The 20312-nt window shown below is 47.4% G+C and overlaps 2 protein-coding genes and 1 long non-coding RNA gene across 10 annotated transcripts in view; 2 read left to right on the forward strand and 1 right to left on the reverse strand.

Moving 5' to 3' along the window:
- BBS4 (Bardet-Biedl syndrome 4) overlaps nt 1–8566 on the forward strand; it is a 142194-nt gene extending 133628 nt beyond the window's left edge. For both annotated transcript variants that reach the window (XM_065558568.1, XM_065558577.1), the window contains one exon: nt 6371–8566. In XM_065558568.1, coding sequence (XP_065414640.1) covers nt 6371–6378 — 8 coding nt within the window. In that variant the 3' untranslated portion in view covers nt 6379–8566. The remainder of the gene's footprint in view (nt 1–6370) is intronic.
- Nucleotides 1–10909, reverse strand: part of ADPGK (ADP dependent glucokinase) — a 40625-nt gene extending 29716 nt beyond the window's left edge. Inside the window, exon 1 of one of the 7 annotated variants that reach the window (XM_065558578.1) lies at nt 10804–10909. In XM_065558578.1, the coding sequence (XP_065414650.1) occupies nt 10804–10871 (68 nt within the window). In that variant the 5' untranslated portion in view covers nt 10872–10909. Of the gene's footprint in view, nt 1–10253; nt 10605–10720 lie in introns of those variants that run through there. The other 6 variants (XM_065558579.1, XM_065558580.1, XM_042851586.2 and 3 more) reach the window with 6 other exon arrangements.
- A 44-nt stretch (nt 10910–10953) lies between these two features.
- On the forward strand, nt 10954–19544 carry LOC122173851 (uncharacterized). Its single transcript, XR_006174767.2, has 5 exons — nt 10954–11034; nt 12327–12431; nt 14129–14247; nt 18011–18150; nt 18896–19544. It is a non-coding gene; the product is annotated as an uncharacterized LOC122173851 (long non-coding RNA).
- The last annotated feature ends 768 nt before the right edge of the window (nt 19545–20312 follow it).

Raw genomic sequence — 20312 nt, forward strand, 5'->3', positions numbered from 1 at the left:
TACAGTGTGGAAGAAGCTTAGAGTGGAGCTGATACACTGGGAGCCCTGGAAGAGGCTCTGACAAAGGCTCAAGACAGGGCAAGATAAGAAGTGATCCAGGGAGGCAGCAAGGAATCTATGTTGTCAGGTTTTGATTGTTTATTTAAGGGTCCCTAGACGGGAATCCAGGGGAGAGGGAGGACCTGGGATCTTCTACCAGCCCTCTAAGGAAGGTGGAGCAGAAAAACACTAACAAGGGATATGGACTACTAAAATTCTGTTTTGTATATGGGGTAAGGACTAGTGAGTCCACAGTTGGACTAAAAAGGCCCAAAACAAGGTGGATGGACTACTGTTTGCTGGACTACTGGTTTACCCCAGAAGAGGTGGGACTATATCTGACCAAGCCAAAGGGCTGAGTCACTTGAAGAAGCTAATCACTATTGGCCAAAGAGGCTGTCAACAGGGGGTGCCCAAGGAGGAGAGTATGCTATGCCATATCCAGCCACAAGAGGGTTCATTGTCTGGTGAGTCACATGCATACAGTCAGCTTTTAACTTGATATTTAAACTAGGGCTGTCAATTAATGGCAGTTAACGCATGTGATTAACTCAAATTAATCGTGATTCAAAAATTAATCACGATTATTGCAGTTTTAATTGTACTGTTAAACAATAGAATACCAATTAAAATGTATTAATATTTTTGGATGATTTTCTAGGTTTTCAAATATACTGATTTCAATTACAACACAGAATACAAAGTGTACACTGCTCACATTATATTTTATTACAAATATTTGCACTGCAAAAATAACAGTATTTTTCAATTCCCCTCATAAATATGGTAGTGCAATCTCTTTACTGTGAAAGTGCAATTTACAAATGTAGGAATTTTGTTACGTAACTGCACTCAAAAACAAAACTATGCAAAACTTTAGCGTCTACAAGTCCACTCAGTCTGTCTTCTCGTTCAGCCAATCGCTCAGACAAATAAGTATGTTTACATTTATGGGAGATAAGGCTGCCCAATTCATTTACAATGTCACGAGAAACTGAGAACAGGCATTTACATGTGACTTTTGTAGCCAGCATTGCTAGGTATTTACATGCCAGATATGCTAAACATTCGTATGCCCCTTCATGCTTCGGCCACCATTCCAGAGGGCATGCTTTCATGCTGATGATGCTCATTTAAAAAAAGTGTTAATTAAATTTGTGCCTGAACTCCCTGGGGGAGAATTGTATGTCTCTGGCTTTATTTTACCTGCATTCTGCCATATATGTCATGTTAGTTGTCTCAGATGATGACTCAGCACATGTTCATTTTAAGAACACTTTCGCTGCAGATTGGTATCTTCTTTGCATTTTGTCAAATGTGAGATTTCTAAAGATAGCTACAGCACTGGACCCAAGATTTAAGAATCTGAAGTACCTTCCAAAATTTGAGAGGGATGAGGTGTAGAGTATGCTTTCAGAAGTCTGAAAAGAACACCACACTGATGCGGAAACTACAGAACCCGAACCACCAAAAAAGAAAATCAACCTTCTGTTGGTGGCATCTGACTCAGATGATGAAAATGAACATGCGTTGGTCCGCACTGCTTTGGATTGTTGTTGAGCAGAACCCTTCATCAGCATGGACGCATGTCCTCTAGAATAGTGGTTGAAGCATGAAGGGACATATGAATCTTGAGCGCATCTGGCATGTAAATATCTTGCCATGCTGGCTACAACAGTGCCATGCGAACACCTGTTCTCAATTTCAGGTGACATTATGAACAAGAAGCTGGCCACATTACATTTGCAGGAGATAAACAAACTTGTTTGTCTGAGTGATTGGTTGAACAAGAAATAGGACTGAGTGGACTTGTAGGCTCTACAGTTTTATATTTTATTTATGATTGCAGTTATTTTTGGTACATAATTCTACATTTGTAAGTTCAACTTTCATGATAGAGCTTGCACTACAGTACTTAAGTGAATTGAAAAATGCTATTTCTTTTTACAGTGCAAATATTTGTAATCAAATATAACATGAGCGCTGTACACTTTGTATTGTTATAATTGAAATCAATATAGTTAAATGTAGAAATTATACAAAAATATTTAACAGTGCAAGTCATCAAGATTAATTTTTTTTAATCACTTGACAGCCCTAATTTAAACATAACTTAATACCTCTATGCTTGTGTCATAACTATAAAGGGAAGGGTAACAGCTCTCCTGTGTACAGTATTATAAAATCTCTCCTGGCCAGAGACTCCAAAATCCTTTTACCTGTAAAGGGTTAAGAAGCTCAGGTAACCTGGCTGACACCTGACCCAAAGGACCACTAAGGGGACAAGATACTTTCAAATCTTTTGGGGGGTGGGGGGAGGAGGCTTTTGTTTGTGCTCTTTGTTTGGGAAGTTGTTCGCTCTTGGGACTGAGAGGGACCAGACATCAATCCAGGTTCTCCAAATCTTTCTGAACAAGTCTCTCATATTTCAAACTTGTAAGTAAACAGCCAGGCAAGGCGTGTTAGTTTCTTTGTTTTCTCAACTTGTAAATGTACTTTTTACTAGAGTGTTTATCTCTGTTTGCTGTACTTTGAACCTAAGGCTAGAGGGGGGTCCTCTGAGCTCTTTAAGTTTGATTACCCTGTAAAGTTATTTTCCATCCTGATTTTACAGAGATGATTTTTACCTTTTTCTTTAATTAAAAGCCTTCTTTTTAAGAACCTGATTGATTTTTCCTTGTTTTTAGATCCAAGGGGGTTGGATCTGTATTCACCAGGGAATTGGTGAAGGTCTCTCAAGGCTACCCAGGGAAGGGAACTAGCTTTGGGATGGTGGCAGCGGACCAGATCTAAGCTGGTAATTAAGCTTAGAAGTTTTCATGCAGGCCCCCACATTTGTACCTTAAAGTTCAAACTGGGGAAGCAGCCTTGACATGGTGGCAGAGCGGTGGGATCAGTTTAAACCAAAAGCCAGTAAGATTTTTTTTTTCCTTCTAGCTGCTTGGAAAGCAGAGCTGAAGGTAGATGCATATCTTATCTCTCCTTGCCTGAAGGCAGAGGTGTTAAGTTTTTTTTAACAAGGGTCTTTGTTAAAGAGAAGGCTTCAATCAATGAGCAAACAGCTGGTAAAAGGAATTTACAAGCTGAATTGTTTTTTTCTTTCTACTCGGGGTTAGCTAGTTAGAAAGTCTGTTATCTCAGCAGCAGCCTGAGCTGAGTGCATCCCAGTTTCAGTCAACTGCAGAGGGGTGTGGCCCAGCACAAGAAAACAGGAAAATGACTACCAGTGACGTAGCTAACAAACTAGAACTGGCCAGACTAGAAGTAGAAGAAAATGAAAGAAAACAGAGACTGCTTCAATTAAAAAAACTCGAGAAAGAAGCTGATGAGAGAGCTATGGAGCAGACAGAAAGAGAAGAGAAAGCCAAAGAGGAGGCCCACAAGAGCGCTATGGAGCTGAAAGAAAAAGAGATGGAGGAGAGAGGAAAAAGAGAGGAAGCATGAGCTGGAAGTAGCAAGGGCTAGGCCGGATACATCAGCCGATCCTAGCAACCCCTCTCTAGGTACCCCTTCCCATCCCAGAAAATTCCCCACCTACAAGGCAGGCGATGATACTGAGGCCTTCTTAGAAAATTTTGAAAGGGCCTGCCTTGGATACAGCATCACTACAGACCAGTACATGGTAGATCTGAGGCCGCAGCTCAGTGGACCCTTAGCAGAGGTAGCGGCTGAAATGCTTAAGGATTGAACAGTTATGAACTTTTTAAAAACAAGGCCAGAATCAGAATGGGGCTAACACCTGAGCATGCCCATCGGCAGTTCAGAGCCCTAAGGTGGAAACCCGCTGTGTCATTTACCCGTCATGCCTACAACATTGGGAAAAATTGGGATGCCTGGATATCAGGAGCAAATGTTAAATCTACGGAAGAGTTGCCCTTCCTAATGCAAATGGAACAGTTTTTAGAGGGTGTTCCTGAGGAAATAGAAAGGTACATCCTAGATGGGAAACCCAAAACTGTAACCGAGGCTGGGGAGATTGGAGCCAAATGGGTGGAGGTGGCAGAAAAGAAAAAAACTAGTAGCAGTTGGAGCAAATATCAGAAGGGGCAACCCGAAACCAAACCTTACACCACGGACAACCCAAGGCCCCACCCACATCCCAAGGGAAACCTCAGACGCCTTCTCACCCCACCACACCAGTCTCCACCAACCAACATCGCCCCAGTGATACCTTAGCAGGGCGATGTTTTAAATGTAATGAACTGGGACATATAAAGGCTCACTGCCCCAAGAACCCCAACCGATTACAGTTCATTACACCCCAATCACACCAAAGATCCCCAGACCCAGATGCCTCTCTCATACCCTCGGAGCGAAGGGAAACCTTGAGAGTGGGCGGAAAGAAGGTTATCGGTTGGAGGGACACTGGGGCACAAGTGTCAACTATCCACCAATCCCTAGTGGACCCCAAACTCATCAACCCGGAGGCTCCAGTGACAATTCAACCCTTCGTGTCACAGTCTGTAGCCTTGCCTACAGCCAAGTTGCATGTCCAGTACAAGGGCTGGTCAGGAAAGTGGACTTCTGCAGTCTATGACAATTATCCCATCCCCATGCTGCTGGGGGAAGACTTGGCCAACCATGTGAAGCTAGCCAAGAGGGTGGGAATAGTCACCCACAGCCAGGCTAAGCAAGCTTTCACCCCCATCCCTGTTCCTGAGCTGTCCCCCAGGGCCTCGTCTGTGTTACCAGAGACCCAAACAAAGATGGTGGAACCGGATCCCCTGCCAACGACTGCAACAGCCGTAGTGGATCCAATCCCAGAGACCCAGCCAAAGCCAGTCCCAGAACCGGAACTGGCAACGCGACCAGCAACAGACCCATTGCCAGCACTGAGTCCAGCGCTTGCAAACCCATCTACCACTCCAAGGCCAGAGGGCACCAGCGAGCCTAAACTGGCAGAAGCAGCAGATAACCCTACCCAAGAGGCTCAGCCAGAGCCTGAAATACCACATAGTGCACCAGCGGACAGCGGTTCACAGTCAATGGAAACAGCCCCAGCACCTGCATCGCTTCCAGAGGGACCAAGCCCCAGTCCACAGTCCAAGGAGGAACTGATGTCTCCAGCATCAAGGGAACAGTTCCAGGCCGAGCAGGAAGCAGATGACAGCATTCAGAAAGCTTGGGCGGCGGCACGGAGCACCCCACCACCTCTCAGCTCTTCTAACCAATCCCGGTTTGTTGTAGAACAAGGACTTTTATACAAGGAGACTCTTTCTGGTGGGCACCAGGAAGACTGGCATCCTCAAAGACAGTTGGTAGTTCCCACTAAGTATCGGGTAAAGCTCTTGAGTTTAGCCCATGATCATCCCAGTGGCCATTCTGGGGTGAACAGAACCAAAGACCGGTTGGGGAAGTCCTTCCACTGGGAGGGAATGGGCAAGGACGTTGCTAATTATGTCCGGTCTTGTGAGGTGTGCCAACGAGTGGGAAAGCCCCAAGACCAGGTTAAAACCCCTCTCCAGCCACTACCCATAATTGAAGTCCCATTTCAGCAAGTAGCTGTACATATTCTGGGTCCTTTCCCAAAGAAAACACCCAGAGGAAAGCAGTACGTACTGACTTTCATTGATTTTGCTACCCAATGGCCGGAAGCAGTACCCTTAAGCAACACCAAGGCTAAAAGTGTGTGCCAGGCATTAGCAGACATTTTTGCCAGGGTAGGTTGGCCCTCCGACATCCTTACAGATTCGGGAACTAATGTCCTGGCAGGGACCATGAAAAACCTGTGGGAAGCTCATGGCGTGAATCACTTGGTTGCCACTCCTTACCACCATCAAACCAATGGCCTGGTGGAGAGGTTTAATGGAACTTTGGGAACTATGATACGTAAATTAGTAAATGAACACTCCAATGATTGGGACCTAGTGTTGCAGCAGTTGCTTTTTGCCTACAGGGCTGTACCACATCCCAGTTTAGGGTTTTCACCATTTGAACTTGTGTATGGCCGCGAGGTTAAGGGGCTATTACAGTTGGTGAAGCAGCAATGGGAGGGGTTTACACCTTCTCCAGGAACTAACATTCTAGACTTTGTAAGCAACCTACAAAGCACCCTCCGACACTCTTTAGCCCTTGCTAAAGAAAACCTAAAGGATGCTCAGGAAGAGCAAAACGCCTGGTATGATAAACATTCCTGAGAACGGTCCTTCAAAGTAGGAGAACAAGTCATGGTCTTAAAGGCGCTCCAGTCCCATAAAATGGAAGAGTCGTGGGAAGGACCATTCACAGTCCAGGAGTGCCTAGGAGCTGTTAACTATCTCATAGCCTCCCCCACCTCCAACATAAAGCCTAAGGTATACCATGTTAATTCTCTTAAGCCTTTTTATTCCAGAGAATTAAACGTTTGCCAGTTTACAGCCCAGGAAACAGATGACGCGGAGTGGCCTGAAGGTGTCTACTACGAAGGAAAAAGGGATGGTGGCGTGGAAGAGGTGAACCTCTCCGCAACCCTTGGACGTCTGCAGTGACAGCAGATCAAGGAGCTGTGCACAAGCTTTGCATCAATTTTCTCAGCCACTCCAGGACGGACCGAACGGGCATACCACTCCATTGACACAGGTAATGCTCACCCAATTAGAACCTCACCCTACCGGGAGTCACCTCATGCCCAAACTGCTATACAAAGGGAGATCCAGGGCATGCTACAGATGGGTATAATCCGCCCCTCTAATAGTGCATGGGCATCTCCAGTGGTTCTAGTTCCCAAACCAGATGGGAAAATACGCTTTTGCGTGGACTACCGTAAGCTAAATGCTGTAACTCATCCTGACAACTATCCAATGCCACGCACAGATGAGCTATTGGAGAAATTGGGACATGCCCAATTCATCTCTACTTTAGACTTAACCAAAGGGTACTGGCAAGTACCACTAGATGAACCCGCTAAGGAAAGGTCAGCCTTCGTCACCCAGGCAGGGGTGTATGAATTCAATATTCTCCCTTTCGGGTTGCGAAATGCACCCGCCACCTTCCAAAGACTTGTAGATGGTCTCCTAGTGGGATTAGGAGAATCTGCAGTTGCCTACCTCGATGATGTGGCCATTTTTTCTGATTCATGGACAGAACACCTGGAAAAAGTCTTCAAGCGCATCCGGCAGGCAGAACTAACTGCTAAGGCTAAAAAGTGTCAAATAGGCCAAAACAAAGTGACTTACCTGGGGCACCAGGTGGGTCAAGGAACTATAAATCCCTACAGGCCAAAGTGGATGCTATCCAAAAGTGGCTGGTTCTAAAGTCAAAGAAACAGGTCCAATCCTTCTTAGGCTTGGCCGGATATTATAGGCGATTTGTACCACACTAGAGCCAAATCGCCGCCCCACTGACAGACCTAACCAAAAAAAACCAGCCAAATGCAGTTCAGTGGACTGATGAGTGTCAAAAGGCCTTTCACCAGCTTAAGGCGACACTCATGTCTGACCCTGTGCTAAGGGCCCCAGACTTTGACAAACCGTTCCTAGTAACCACAGATGCGTCCGAGCGGGGCGTAGGAGCAGTTTTAATGCAGGAAGGACCGGATCAAAAATTCCATCCTGTCGTGTTTCTCAGCAAGAAACTGTCTGAGAGGGAAAGCCACTGGTCAATCAGCGAAAAGGAATGCTACGCCATTGTGTACGCGCTGGAAAAGCTATGCCCATATGTTTGGGGACGGTGTTTCCAACTACAAACAGACCATGCTGCACTACAGTGGCTTCATACCGCCAAGGGGAATAACAAAACACTTCTTCGGTGGAGTTTAGCTCTCCAAAATTTTGATTTTGAAATACAACACATTTCAGGGGCTTCTAACAAAGTGGCTGATGCACTCTCCCGGGAAAGTTTCCCAGAATCAACTGGTTAAAAATTGTTCTTGGAATGTCAAACATATTGTTAGTTTTTATATAATCAGTAGTATGTCTAAAGGTGCATGTGTCTTATTAACTCTGTTTTATCTTAGCGCTCCAGGAAGAAATCACAGCCAGTGTGGAACAGGCTGTCCAACACTATCTGTGATTTGGGAGGCGTGTCATAACTATAAAGGGAAGGGTAACAGCTCTCCTGTGTACAGTATTATAAAATCCCTCCTGGCCAGAGACTCCAAAATCCTTTTACCTGTAAAGGGTTAAGAAGCTCAGGTAACCTGGCTGACACCTGACCCAAAGGACCACTAAGGGGACAAGATACTTTCAAATCTTTTGGTGGGTGGGGGGAGGAGGCTTTTGTTTGTGCTCTTTGTTTGGGAAGTTGTTCGCTCTTGGGACTGAGAGGGACCAGACATCAATCCAGGTTCTCCAAATCTTTCTGAACAAGTCTCTCATATTTCAAACTTGTAAGTAAACAGCCAGGCAAGGCGTGTTAGTTTCTTTGTTTTCTCAACTTGTAAATGTACTTTTTACTAGAGTGTTTATCTCTGTTTGCTGTACTTTGAACCTAAGGCTAGAGGGGGGTCCTCTGAGCTCTTTAAGTTTGATTACCCTGTAAAGTTATTTTCCATCCTGATTTTACAGAGATGATTTTTACCTTTTTCTTTAATTAAAAGCCTTCTTTTTAAGAACCTGATTGATTTTTCCTTGTTTTTAGATCCAAGGGGGTTGGATCTGTATTCACCAGGGAATTGGTGAAGGTCTCTCAAGGCTACCCAGGGAAAGGAACTAGCTTTGGGATGGTGGCAGCAGACCAGATCTAAGCTGGTAATTAAGCTTAGAAGTTTTCATGCAGCCCCCCACATTTGTACCCTAAAGTTCAAAGTGGGGAAGGAGCCTTAACAGCTTGTATTATACCCTTGCTTTTCTTTATTATTGGGGAGTCTTCTTGCATCTTCATCCATTTCCTTTTGCTTTCTACCTCCACCCCTTATTTTCCTTTTTCCTGCTCTACATCAGGGATCAGCAACCTTTCAGAAGTAGTGTGCCGAGTCTTCATTTATTCACTCTAATTTAAGGTTTCGCGTGCCAGTAATACATTTTAATGTTTTTAGAAGGTCTCTTTCTCTAAGTCTATAATATATAACTAAACTAATGTATGAAAAGTAAATAAGGTTTTTTAAATGTTTAAGAAGCTTCATTTAAAATTAAATTAAAATGCAGTTCTCTACCTCCATATCTGAATTTCTTTCCTTCCTACTCCCACAAAAATCCCCCTCAGTGCTCTACTTTGTCATCCTACTCCCCACATGCTCCTTACTCTCTGCTCTCATCTCCTATCTCCAGGGAATGAGCCAGTAGCTCTCCAACAGCCATTCAGCCCACTAATATGCCCAAGATTTGCACTCACTTTCAGCAAGAAGGGTTTTCAACCCCAATAAATAGGATTCTTCCACAGACCCTTTTATCTAATGGTCTCTTCGTAGTCCTGTGACTTTTATAACCCTTTTACAGAAAAGTAAACTGATGGCTCATCTATGGGCACTATCCCTAAGACATACTCTCAAATCTATGATCAAAAATAGAAAAGCCCTGATGCTTTCTGCACAAGTGGTCTCTAAACGCAGAAAGACACTAGTCAGTACAGTCTTGGCCTCCCACACAGCTCTGCCAACACACCTGGCCAAGAGTTACAGCCTACTTGTCTATTTCCTCTCATACCTCTTGTGCAGAGATTAATACTGATGTCAATTTGTGAGATCAGGATGAAATCAAACAACTTTCACTTCTGACAAACAAATTAAATACAGCTCTCCAAAAACACACCCATAATCAGCAGAACCCTGATTATAAATGCAATACACTATGCCTTTCACATTTCTTTTCTAACACCGTACTCTCCAGGGATGGACACTGTTCCCACTGTCACTTCTAGCTTTATTTTCTACTTTCAGCATGCATTTTGGCATAACCTCTTAACAGTTCTGTATTCCTGCAGCGCCGCTGTGAGCGGTGATAGAGAAAGACGTCCAACCCGTTGACAAAGCACAAACTCGGACAAGACACAGCAGGCCTGTGTTTATTTCACAGCGGCTGCCCGGTCTCTGGGCTGGCTCCCACCGAGAGTCCAGCCAAAGGTCTCTGCCCCGATAGGCAAAGCTCGCCCTGCACATCGCCCCAGCTTCCTGCAAGAGCGTCTCTGCCTCGGCGATAGCACTGATCACTGCCCTGCCGCCAAGAGCACTAGGTGCGAGGTGACTCCGGCAGGGCCCGGGCCCGGGCCCAGCCCCAGGGACCGGAGCCCAGCCCAGGCCTCCGCCCGGGAGGGAATCCGCGCTCCGGCCCGGCAGAGCCGCGCCGCCCTGCGTGACTCACCCCACGGCCACTCTGCTCCACGGCCGGGCGGGCCGGGTGATAAGCGCCTCCCAGGCCGCCGCCATGCTGCTCTCGGCCGGCTCGGCCCACAGGCGGCCGGCCAGGTAGCGCAGCGCCGCGCCGGGTAGCTCGGGCTCTCGCACGAAGAGGTAGCCCGCGGCCAGGGCCAGCAGGGCCACGCACACCGACCGGGGCCACATGGCGCGGTCCCGAGCCCGGCCCGCCCGCCGAGAGCCGGGGCAGGGGGCAGCGACCGGGGTCGGGGGCTCCAGCTGTCCGGCTCGGGGCGCGGCGGCCCCCGGCAGGCGGGTCTGGCCCCAGCCCAGCTGCCCGGGGGTCTCCTGCCTTCTCGTTCAGGCGTCTCTGCCTGGGACTCGCCACGTCCTAGCAGCAGGAATCAATTGACGGTCAGCGGGGCCTCCCTACGCTATCTCCGTAACGCCCCTCCGGCACGCGCCCCGACCTGCCTTAAACAGTTTGGGGAATATCGACCAGCTCTATAGGAACAGCGCAACCCGTCCCACCGGTATCTGCGTAACTTCCGATTTACCCTAGACTGGTTCCGGTCGCGCAGCCAGAATACAGCAGTAGCCGCGGAGTACGGCAACCAGCTTGCATGTACCAACAGGGGAATAGAGAGAGGGGGAACACGAATGTACCACTGGGGAGAGGGGTATAAGACCGCATCCTTTGGAAATAAGGGATAGTCCAGGAGGTGCACGTAGATCAGGGCTCTCGTAGCAGCCTGTTCCTGTGCCCTCAGGGCTGGATTTAGGGGCAGGTGACCACCTGGGGTGCCACGTTTGGGGAGAGCGGGGGGTGCCAGGCTCTGATTGCTGTGCCAGTCAAGGAGCTATAAGAATGAAGTGATGTAGGGTGACCAGACCACAGGGATGAAATATCGGGACGCGGGGGGGGCGGAGCAAAAAAAAATGGCGGCGGAGCCAAAAAAAAAAAAGCAGTTTCGCAGGGGCGGGGGGGGGCATTAGCAGGCCCCAGCCGCGCCGGGCGCACGTGCTGCCCACCCCAGGGCAAAAGCTGGCCCCGATGCAGAAGGGGCTAGGGATAAAGAGGGCGGGGGGGGGACAAGAAACAAAGTCCGGGGCTGGCCACGGCGCGGGCGTGCAAGGGGCCAGGGCTGGCACAGCCGAGCCACAGCAGCGGCCGGTCACCTGTGGGGCTCCAGGCTGGGCAACGGGCAGGAGCCAGGGCTTTTCCCAGCCCTGCAGAGCCTCCTGCCCCCCAGCCTGCCGTGGGCACATGCAGCGCGTCCCGCCGCCGGCAGGGAGCCCCACGCCTCTCCCGCTCGGCTGCGCTCCAGCGGCTCCTTCCAGGCGGGGCGAGCCGCTGGAGCGCAGCCAAGCAAGAGAGGCGCGGGGCTCCCTGTCAGCAGCGGGGAAGTTTATGGGGACCCCGGCTGGCCCCTCGCCCCTGTCCGCCGGCCTCCCTGCCTGGGACAAGTCTCGCCCCCGCAGCCTCTCTTCGCCGCGTGTCTCCGGCGGCCCACGCTGCCCACCCGGGCCAGAGCCAGCCCCGGCTGCTGCCTCCACAGCAGCGGCCGGTCTCCTGAGGGGCTCCCCGGGGCTCCAGGCTGGGCAACGGGCAGGAGCCAGGGCTTTTCCCAGCCCTGCAGAGCCTCCCGCTCCACAGCCCGCCGTGGGCACATGCGGCGCGTCCCGCCGCCGGCATGGGAGCCCCGCGCCTCTCCCACTCGGCTGCGCTCCAGCGGCTCCTTCCCGGCGGGGCCGCGGCAACTTTCCCTTCCCCTCCCAGGCTCCTGGTAGTTGCCCGACCCTCCTCCTAACCTCCTCCCTCCATTGAGAGATCCAATGGGGGAAGGAGGGGGCGGAGTCGGGGTTGGGGGGGCGTGAGCGCCGGAGCAGAGGGTAAATGTCCTTCTTTGTCCCGCGTCCCGACCGAACATCGGTCGGGACGCGGGACAAAGAAGGAAATATCGGGACTGTCCCGATAAAATCGGGACGTCTGGTCACCCTAAAGTGATGTGAGACGACTCAAGCCCAGCTGCGGTATTGTGAACCTTGTGTAATTGTGAAAGTGTACTTGCATTTTAAGATTTGAAGAGTATAAGTAGCGACTAATAAAGGACATATTTAATGAGATGCCAGAGATAGCTACTGAACCACTATCTACGCTGTGCTTCAATTCGCGAGGACAAAGGTGAGAAAAGTGATCTTTTGAACTGAAGGACTAAGGTTAATATTCCAAGGCTGTCACTTACTGTAACACTAATACATTGGTGCACAGTTCAGTTTCTTGATGTTAGTACATTTCAGTTATTCTTAAAATTAAAAAGTTTCTATAAGCTTAGAGAAAAAAAATTATTTGCTTATATGTGGCATGACTAAATACACATTTACAGATCCTAGCGTGCAAATTTATCATCTTATATGACAGGGATAAATCACACATCAAATCATGCATTAAAGTCATGAAATGCATACAAATGCAATAAAAAATAAGGTACTCAAAAGTTTAACAAATGGTGAGGGGGCGCTAAAGACACTCCTTGCCTGGGGTGCCATTTGGTCAGAGACAAACACCTACAAGATCTTTATCAAGCATTCTTAAAATTACAATTCCCACCTGGGGAAGTGAGGAAACACTTTTTAAAGTGCTTGTACAAATAAGCCCTGCTTTGGGTCCCATATGAGGAGAGATTAAGGAGGCTAGGACTTTTCAGCTTGGAAAAGAGGAGACTAAGGGGGGATATGATAGAGGTATATAAAATCATGAGTGATGTGGAGAAAGTGAATAAGGAAAAGTTATTTACTTGTTCCCATAATATAAGAACTAGGGGCCACCAAATGAAATTAATGGACAACAGGTTTAAAACAAATAAAAGGAAGTTCTTCACACAGCGCACGTCAACTTGTGGAACTCCTTGCCTGCGAAGGTTGTGAAGGCTAGGACTATAACAGGGTTTAAAAGAGAACTAGATAAATTCATGGAGCTTAAGTCCATTAATGGCTATTAGCCAGGATGGGTTAAGGAATGGTGACCCTAGCCTCTGTTTGTCAGAGGGTGGTGATGGATGGCAGGAGAGAGATCACTTGATCATTACCTGTTAGGTTCATTCCCTCTGGGGCACCTGGCATTGGCTGCTGTCGATAGACAGGATACTGGGCTGGATAAACCTTTGATCTGACCCAGTATGGCCATTCTGATGTTCTTAGATTGACAGAGCAAGACGGGTACCCAGAGGTCACCTACTACAGGACAGGTCCAACAAGGAAAATAATAGAACACCACTGTCCAGCACATACACCCCCCAGCTAAAACCTCTCCAGCACATCATCAACAATCTACAACCTATCCTGAAAATGATCTCTCACTCTCACAGACCTTGGGAGGCAAACCAGTCCTCACTTACAGACAGCCCCCCACACACACACACAACCTGAAGCAGATACTCACCAGCAACTACACACCACACCACAGAAATACTAACCCAGGAACCAATCCCTGTAACAAATGTTGTTGCTTACTCTGTCCCCATATCTACTCTAGCAACACCATCAGAGGACCCAACCACATCAGCCACACCATCAGGGACTCATTCACTTGCACATCTACTAATGTGATATATGCCATCATGTGCCAGCAATGCCCCTTTGCCATGTACATTGGCCAAACCAGACAGTCTCTACATAAAAGAATAAATGGACACAATTGGACATCAGGAATGGTAACATATAAAAGCCAGTAGGAGAAAACTTCAATCTCCCTGGACATTCTATAACAGATTTAAAAGTAGCCATACTTGAACAAAAAAATTTCAAAAACAGACTTCAAAGAAAAACTGCTGAACTAAAATTAATTTGCAAATTTAACACCATTAATTTGGGCTTGAATAGGGACTGGGAATGCTGGTTCACTACAAAAGCAACTTTCCCTCTCCTGGCATTGACATCTTCTCATCAATTATTGGGAGTGAACTACATCCACCCTGATTGAATTGGCCCTGTCAACACTGGTAAGGTAACTCCCTTCTCTTCATGTGTCAGTATAATAATGCCTGCATCTGTAATTTTCACTCCATGCATCTGAAGAAGTGGGTTTTTACCCATGAAAGTTTATGCCCAAATAAATCTGTTAGTCTTTAAGGTGCCACTGGACTCCTCGTTGTTTTTGTGGATACAGACTAACACGGCTACCCCCTGATATTTGGTCTAGAGCCAGTCTTGTGTGCCCTTGTGCAGTGTCTCATGGGCATCGGGCTACAATGCCTCAAACCAGATTGAGCCCCTTCCTCTCCCCCCCACCAAACCAGTCATCCCCAGGATAACCAACCCCACACCTGAAAAGATCATGAGTCTGACCCCCAAAAGTCATGAGACTGGCTTAAAAATTAGATTTAAGAATAATTTGTGTGTTTTTCCAAGAAGTGGCTGTTGTAATAAAGGGCAAAATTCACAAGTCATGTCAGAAATGATGGGAAATGTAAAAAAACGTGGAATAGCTTGATACTTGTGATGACAAATTGCAAGTGGGTGACTGTCAGTGGCTGGCTAGTGTGGGGAAGAGAGGAAGTTATACCTAGGCTTGGAAAGACTAGATTTTTACTGGTAAATGTAGGTGTAACTCTTCTGCCAGTCAGAGTTCACAGCAAGAAGGGGTGGGTTCAGTATCTAGCCGTTCCTTTTCAACAATACAACACAAAACCAACTCGAGCTCCCACCCAGTGACCTGGGACAATTACACACCACCCTCTGGGCACCTCTCAGAGACAATACTTCCCCTCTCACAAGCACAGAGTCTGAGTGTAGCAAAAAAAATTAATAAAAGGAGGGAAGTAATCCAGCATTAATTTGGGGAAACACCACAACCAGGGCTCATAAACATAAACCATGAGCAAAAGACCCACCCCTCAGGTTCTTAAGTCCAGCAACCCAAAAGTCACTTTAACGTGCCCGTCCCTTCTCTGCACCCCACTCACAGTTGTTGTCCTTGGACAGTGCAAACCCAGAGTTCCGAGGTGCATCTGCAAAGTTCACCTCCCATCTGGGTGGAGGGAGGGGTAAGGAGGCACCTTACTTGCTCCGCTGCTTGGGTACTCACTTGCTGCTGTCCCTCACTGCAGGGCGCTGCTTTGTAGGGTGACCAGGTGTCCAGTTTTCAACCGGAACACCTAGTCGAAAAGGGATCCTGGTGGCTGCAGTCAGCACTGCTGACCAGGCCATTGACTGTCTGGTTGGCAGCACTGCACAGCGGGGCTGGCAGCCTCCCTGCTAGCCTATGCACCCCACGGCTCTTGGGAAGCAACCGGCATGTCCCCCCTCCGGCTCCTACGCATAGGAGCAGCTGGGGGGCTCCGCATGCTGTCCCTGCTCCAAGAGCTGCAGCTCCCATTGGACAGGAACCGCGGCCAATGGGAGGTGTGGGAGCGGCATCTACAGATGGGGCAGTGTGCAGAGCTGCCTGGCTGCGCCTTCATGTAGGAGCCAGAGGGAGGACATGCCAGCTGCTTCTGGGAGCTGCTTGAGGTAAGCGCTGCCTGGAACCTGCACCCCTGATCCCCTCCCAGGCCCCATCCCCTGCCCTCTGAACCCCTCAATCCCAGCCTGGAGCATTCTACTGCACCCCAATCCCCTCATCCCCAGCCCCACCCTGGAGCCCTCACCCCCCCACACACACCCCAACCCCCTGCCCCAGCCCTGATCCCCCTTCTGCTCTCTGAACCCCTCAAGCCCAGCCTGGAGCACCCACTGCTGGCCACTTGCTGCACCTCTCTACTACCACCCTGCTGGCTGCTTACCAAGTTGTCTTCAGGACCCACCACTTAACACAGCTCTCAGTGATTTCAGCTGTTAGTGTAGGAGCCTTACTGCTGGTACACACTGGACAATCTCTTGTATCAGAGACACTGTCTCAAAGCAGGTTTAATACTTAGACATAAGTATCAGTGATTTTAGCTCTGTAGTAAAAAGAAGAACAGGAGTACTTGTGGCACCTTAGAGACTAACAAATTTATTAGAGCATAAGCTTTCGTGGACTACAGCCCACTTCTTCGGATGCACTCTGAAACCTAGCTCTGTAGTATGTAACAAAACTCTCAATTAAGTGTAAATTAGCTCTATTATGATACAGCAGATAAAGAAAAGGTTAAATTTTATTAGAGAATATTTAAAAGAAATAAACGATACAGAAATTTGAAGCATTAGTTATTGGTCATTGGGGGTAACATACAGAGTATGGGGGTATGTTGGTGGTTTGGGGCTGGGCAGCACACATAGTATATACACACTGCAATGTCCCCAATGAGGGGTGGGTAACCGGTGGGCGGGATCAGGACACAGTCGATAAACGGTGAGGGTCTATCACCCATACGGGAGGTAGAGACAGTCATGGGTATAAGTAAGCGGGCTGGGTAATGGGGATGGGGTGACCCTCACGTGGCGGGATTCAGCTAGGTTTGGTGGGTTTAGGGCTCAGGGGATAGGGTCCAGCAGGGGGTATGTGTGGGTGCACGAGGTCTCCCCGGCTCACTCTTGGTATTGGCGGTGGCCGGTGATGTGCTCGATGTAAATGTCCCGGGACCAACGGATAGCGTCCGTGCTACATACAACCACCCCACCAAACACAAATGCCTGTTCCTACTCACTAGGCTTTGGAACTCATGTCCTCTGCCTAGCGAGTGCCATTTAGTTGAGAGTGAGTCCCTCAATTGGGAAATGCCAAGTACAGTTCTGCTGCCCTTGATTCACACAACAAGGATAACAACCCTTTATTACTCCTGCCCCAATAACCAGGAGACTGGGGATCCCACACCAGCCAAAAGTGACCATTTGGGCAAGCAAGCCCATCATGCTGAGTTCCTACGCAGGGTGGGTGTGCCCATGCAAACAAGATCAGTTCCTGAAGTCCTCTTCCACTAGATGTCATCCACTAGCTCATCACTAGATGTCAGGGGAGAGTTCATTCAGACTCTGCTTACATAGGTAAACACCAATTTCACTGTATACACACAAACCAATGAAAATATATTTCCATTGATAATCAAAATTTGTAGATAGGCAAAGTAAGAAAAATGCTGCTTGGGATCTTAGAGTTTTATTTACGGATATTTCCTTTGTATGTTTTGACATGATGCTAACAATTTGTATTTTAACAGTTATGAAGCTTTAGTTCTTTGAATCTTGTCTATTGTCTTTAAGTAATTATATGAACCCCCCATAATTTCCCACAATTGTGAAAATTTAAATTGATAAAAATCAAATAAAAATCCTTAAAACCCTTAATTTTACATGCCTCTTGTATGACAGTAGCACATCTCCCCTCCCTCTCTCCTTCTTCTGCCCACACATGACAATGTCAGCAAGGTTGAGGATGGAAGACATGGAGGGAAACTTGAGAGTACAAGTTATTATAATTTACTAGTTGCTGAAAGCCTGTGTAATTCATAATGGGTATAATTCGTAAAGTCATCTGTGTACAAAAACTGAAAATGGGGGCTCTTGTTTTCCATGTGCTGTGTTGTCATGAGCAGTGTTGCTGTTTGTACACATTCCCCATAGTTTGTGGATGAAGCTGGCCCCTGGCTGGCGGCACAACCACTGCATAACTGTTACTCCCACTTTCTGTGATCAGTGGTCACATTCCAAGTGCTGCAAACCCTTTGGACTCCAACATTCTCACTGATGATTGAACCCTGGTCCTGTTCTAAACAAAAAAAGCCCTCAGCCATGCTTGTAGCTGTTTCCTTTGCTTCCCACTGACTCAAGTTTCTCTCGTTGCAGCATCTGGTCTTCAGAGCCGATCGGTTGCTGGTATGCATGTGCCCTCAGTGATAAGTATACATTGTGTGGAGGCATCAGCATCAAAGGAGTTCATATAAGATGGGGAGGGTCCTCCAATTCTACCAATTGTACCCTGCTATGTGAGTATAACAGAAATACCTGCTAAAACCATTCAGTGCAATCAGGTTTCAACCTGGGGGAGCATGTTTATTTATAGCCCTGACATAGAACATCATAATTAGACATGCCCATAAGACAGTTGCAACTCATTACATTGGTACAGTTCTGGGATTCCATTGTTAGCACCATTTCACCTGAGACTTGGGTTACAGGCAGATTCATAGAATATCAGGGTTGGAAGAGGCCTCAGGAGGTCATCTAGTCCAACCCCCCTGCTCAAAGCAGGACCAAAACCAACTAAATTATCCCACCCAGGGCTTTGTCAAGCCGGGCCTTAAAAACCTCTAAGGTAACCACCCTCTAGTGAAATAGTGTTTCCTAATATCCAACCTAGACCTCCCCCACTACAACTTGAGACCATTGCTTCTTGTTCTGTCATCTGCCACCACTGAGAACAGCGTAGGTCCATCCTCTTTGGAACCCCCCTTCAGGTAGTTGAAGGCTGCTATCAAATCCCCCCTCACTCTTCTCTTCTCCAGACTAAATAACCCCAGTTCTCTCAGCCTCTCCTCATAAGTCATGTGCCCCAGCCCCCTAATCATTTTAGTTTTCGAATGATTCGTTTACGACTCATTGCCTACATTATGACATTAGATAGGTGGTTAGCCAGAATCCCAATTTGGGGAGATTATTTTTTAAATCTGATGCTGCTGAAATGTGCTGGATTGTCAGCCCTGGAAACTAAAGTCTTCTCTTTTCCCACAGAACAAATACCACACAGGCAGTTTTCAAACCATGTTCTGCGGGAACGACCTCTAGGGACAACTGGAGTTCAGTCTCTATGGTCCATTCCATCACTGGACTCTAATGATACTACCAGTTAGAGATAACTGAACAATTAGTTTTATGATATTGACTCCTGCCTGCAAAAATACAAAACAAAAACAAAACTACAACACACTTGCCCTGCAAAGTCATTTCACTTAAGGAGCCAAAGAGGCATCAATTGGTAATTACTTCTAGCCAGTACAGAGCTGAGATTGATTCGAACTGCCAAATGAGAGGTGAAACAGTCAGTTTAGAAGTGAAAGTCTGTCCCATATTCCCAATCCTCTGAGCCATCTGGCTTCCCATGTATTTTTGTATTGGGGTGGGGGTGTATAAATGGGGGTTGGATTAATAAAGAGCTGTGGCTCAGGCCCAAGAAGAGATAAAATGTTAATAAAAACCTTGTTTACTTCTACAAACATTACAAAGTTGGGGTTCAACATTGTGTGATATGTTAGCAATAGCTTACCCCTATTGTAAGAACCACCATTAGTAACTTTTTCTTAAACATGTAGAAAGAAGGGGGTGGGGAGAGAGTTAATGCATGTGAAACTTAAAAAGTGAAATAAAAACTCCATTTTAACAATTTCCCCTAGTCCCTTCTGTGTTGTTATTCTTTTACAATGAAAACCCTCTCATTGATAGTTTTTGATGGTATTAACTGTTCTCGTTGGGGGAGGAAATAAAAAAGAGGAAGCCAGTTTAAATGGTCTTGAGTTATTGAAGGCGGCTGAGCCTGTTTCGACAAGCTCACACAAAATGGGAGAAAGGAGTATAGTAGGGATAGACAACAGATGCATTTTCCTCTTTGCTTGCAAACTAGCTGTGGGAAATTACAGGCACAGCACATGGTTCTCATGGTTCTCACTCAGAACTGGCACACTTTTACCAGTGTTGAGTGGTTAAAGGCCTTTCTTTGAGCTTGCCTTTCTGATCACAGGCTCACAGAAGGTTTGCAAAAGGTGGCCAAGTAAGTACTGCGTGCAGCTAAGGGAACGAGCTGCTTTGGAGATGTTTGCAATTCCCTGATCCCGAAACTGTCCATGGTATAGGAAACCTCAGCTCTTCAGTCCTAGTCCGCTTAGTACTGAAGTGGTACAAAGGGTGCAGAGGGGAGAGGTGAGCCCTGATCTCATTTCCACCTATTCCCCATTTTGCACCCTACATTCTTCTCATTTTACTGCTTCTTTTGTTTTATGCACACTTGGCTTTATGCCTTTTATCATGCTGGCCCCATACACCTGAAGCTACATCCCACTTGTCTGCCTAACATCCGTTCTGCGCTATCAAACCAATCCTTTTACACCTACTTCCTACTTTCTCTTCTCCAATAACCTTTCTACAACCTTCCCTT

Source organism: Chrysemys picta, chromosome 10 (assembly GCF_011386835.1).
Source record: "Chrysemys picta bellii isolate R12L10 chromosome 10, ASM1138683v2, whole genome shotgun sequence".
Classification (NCBI taxonomy): Eukaryota; Metazoa; Chordata; order Testudines; family Emydidae; genus Chrysemys; species Chrysemys picta.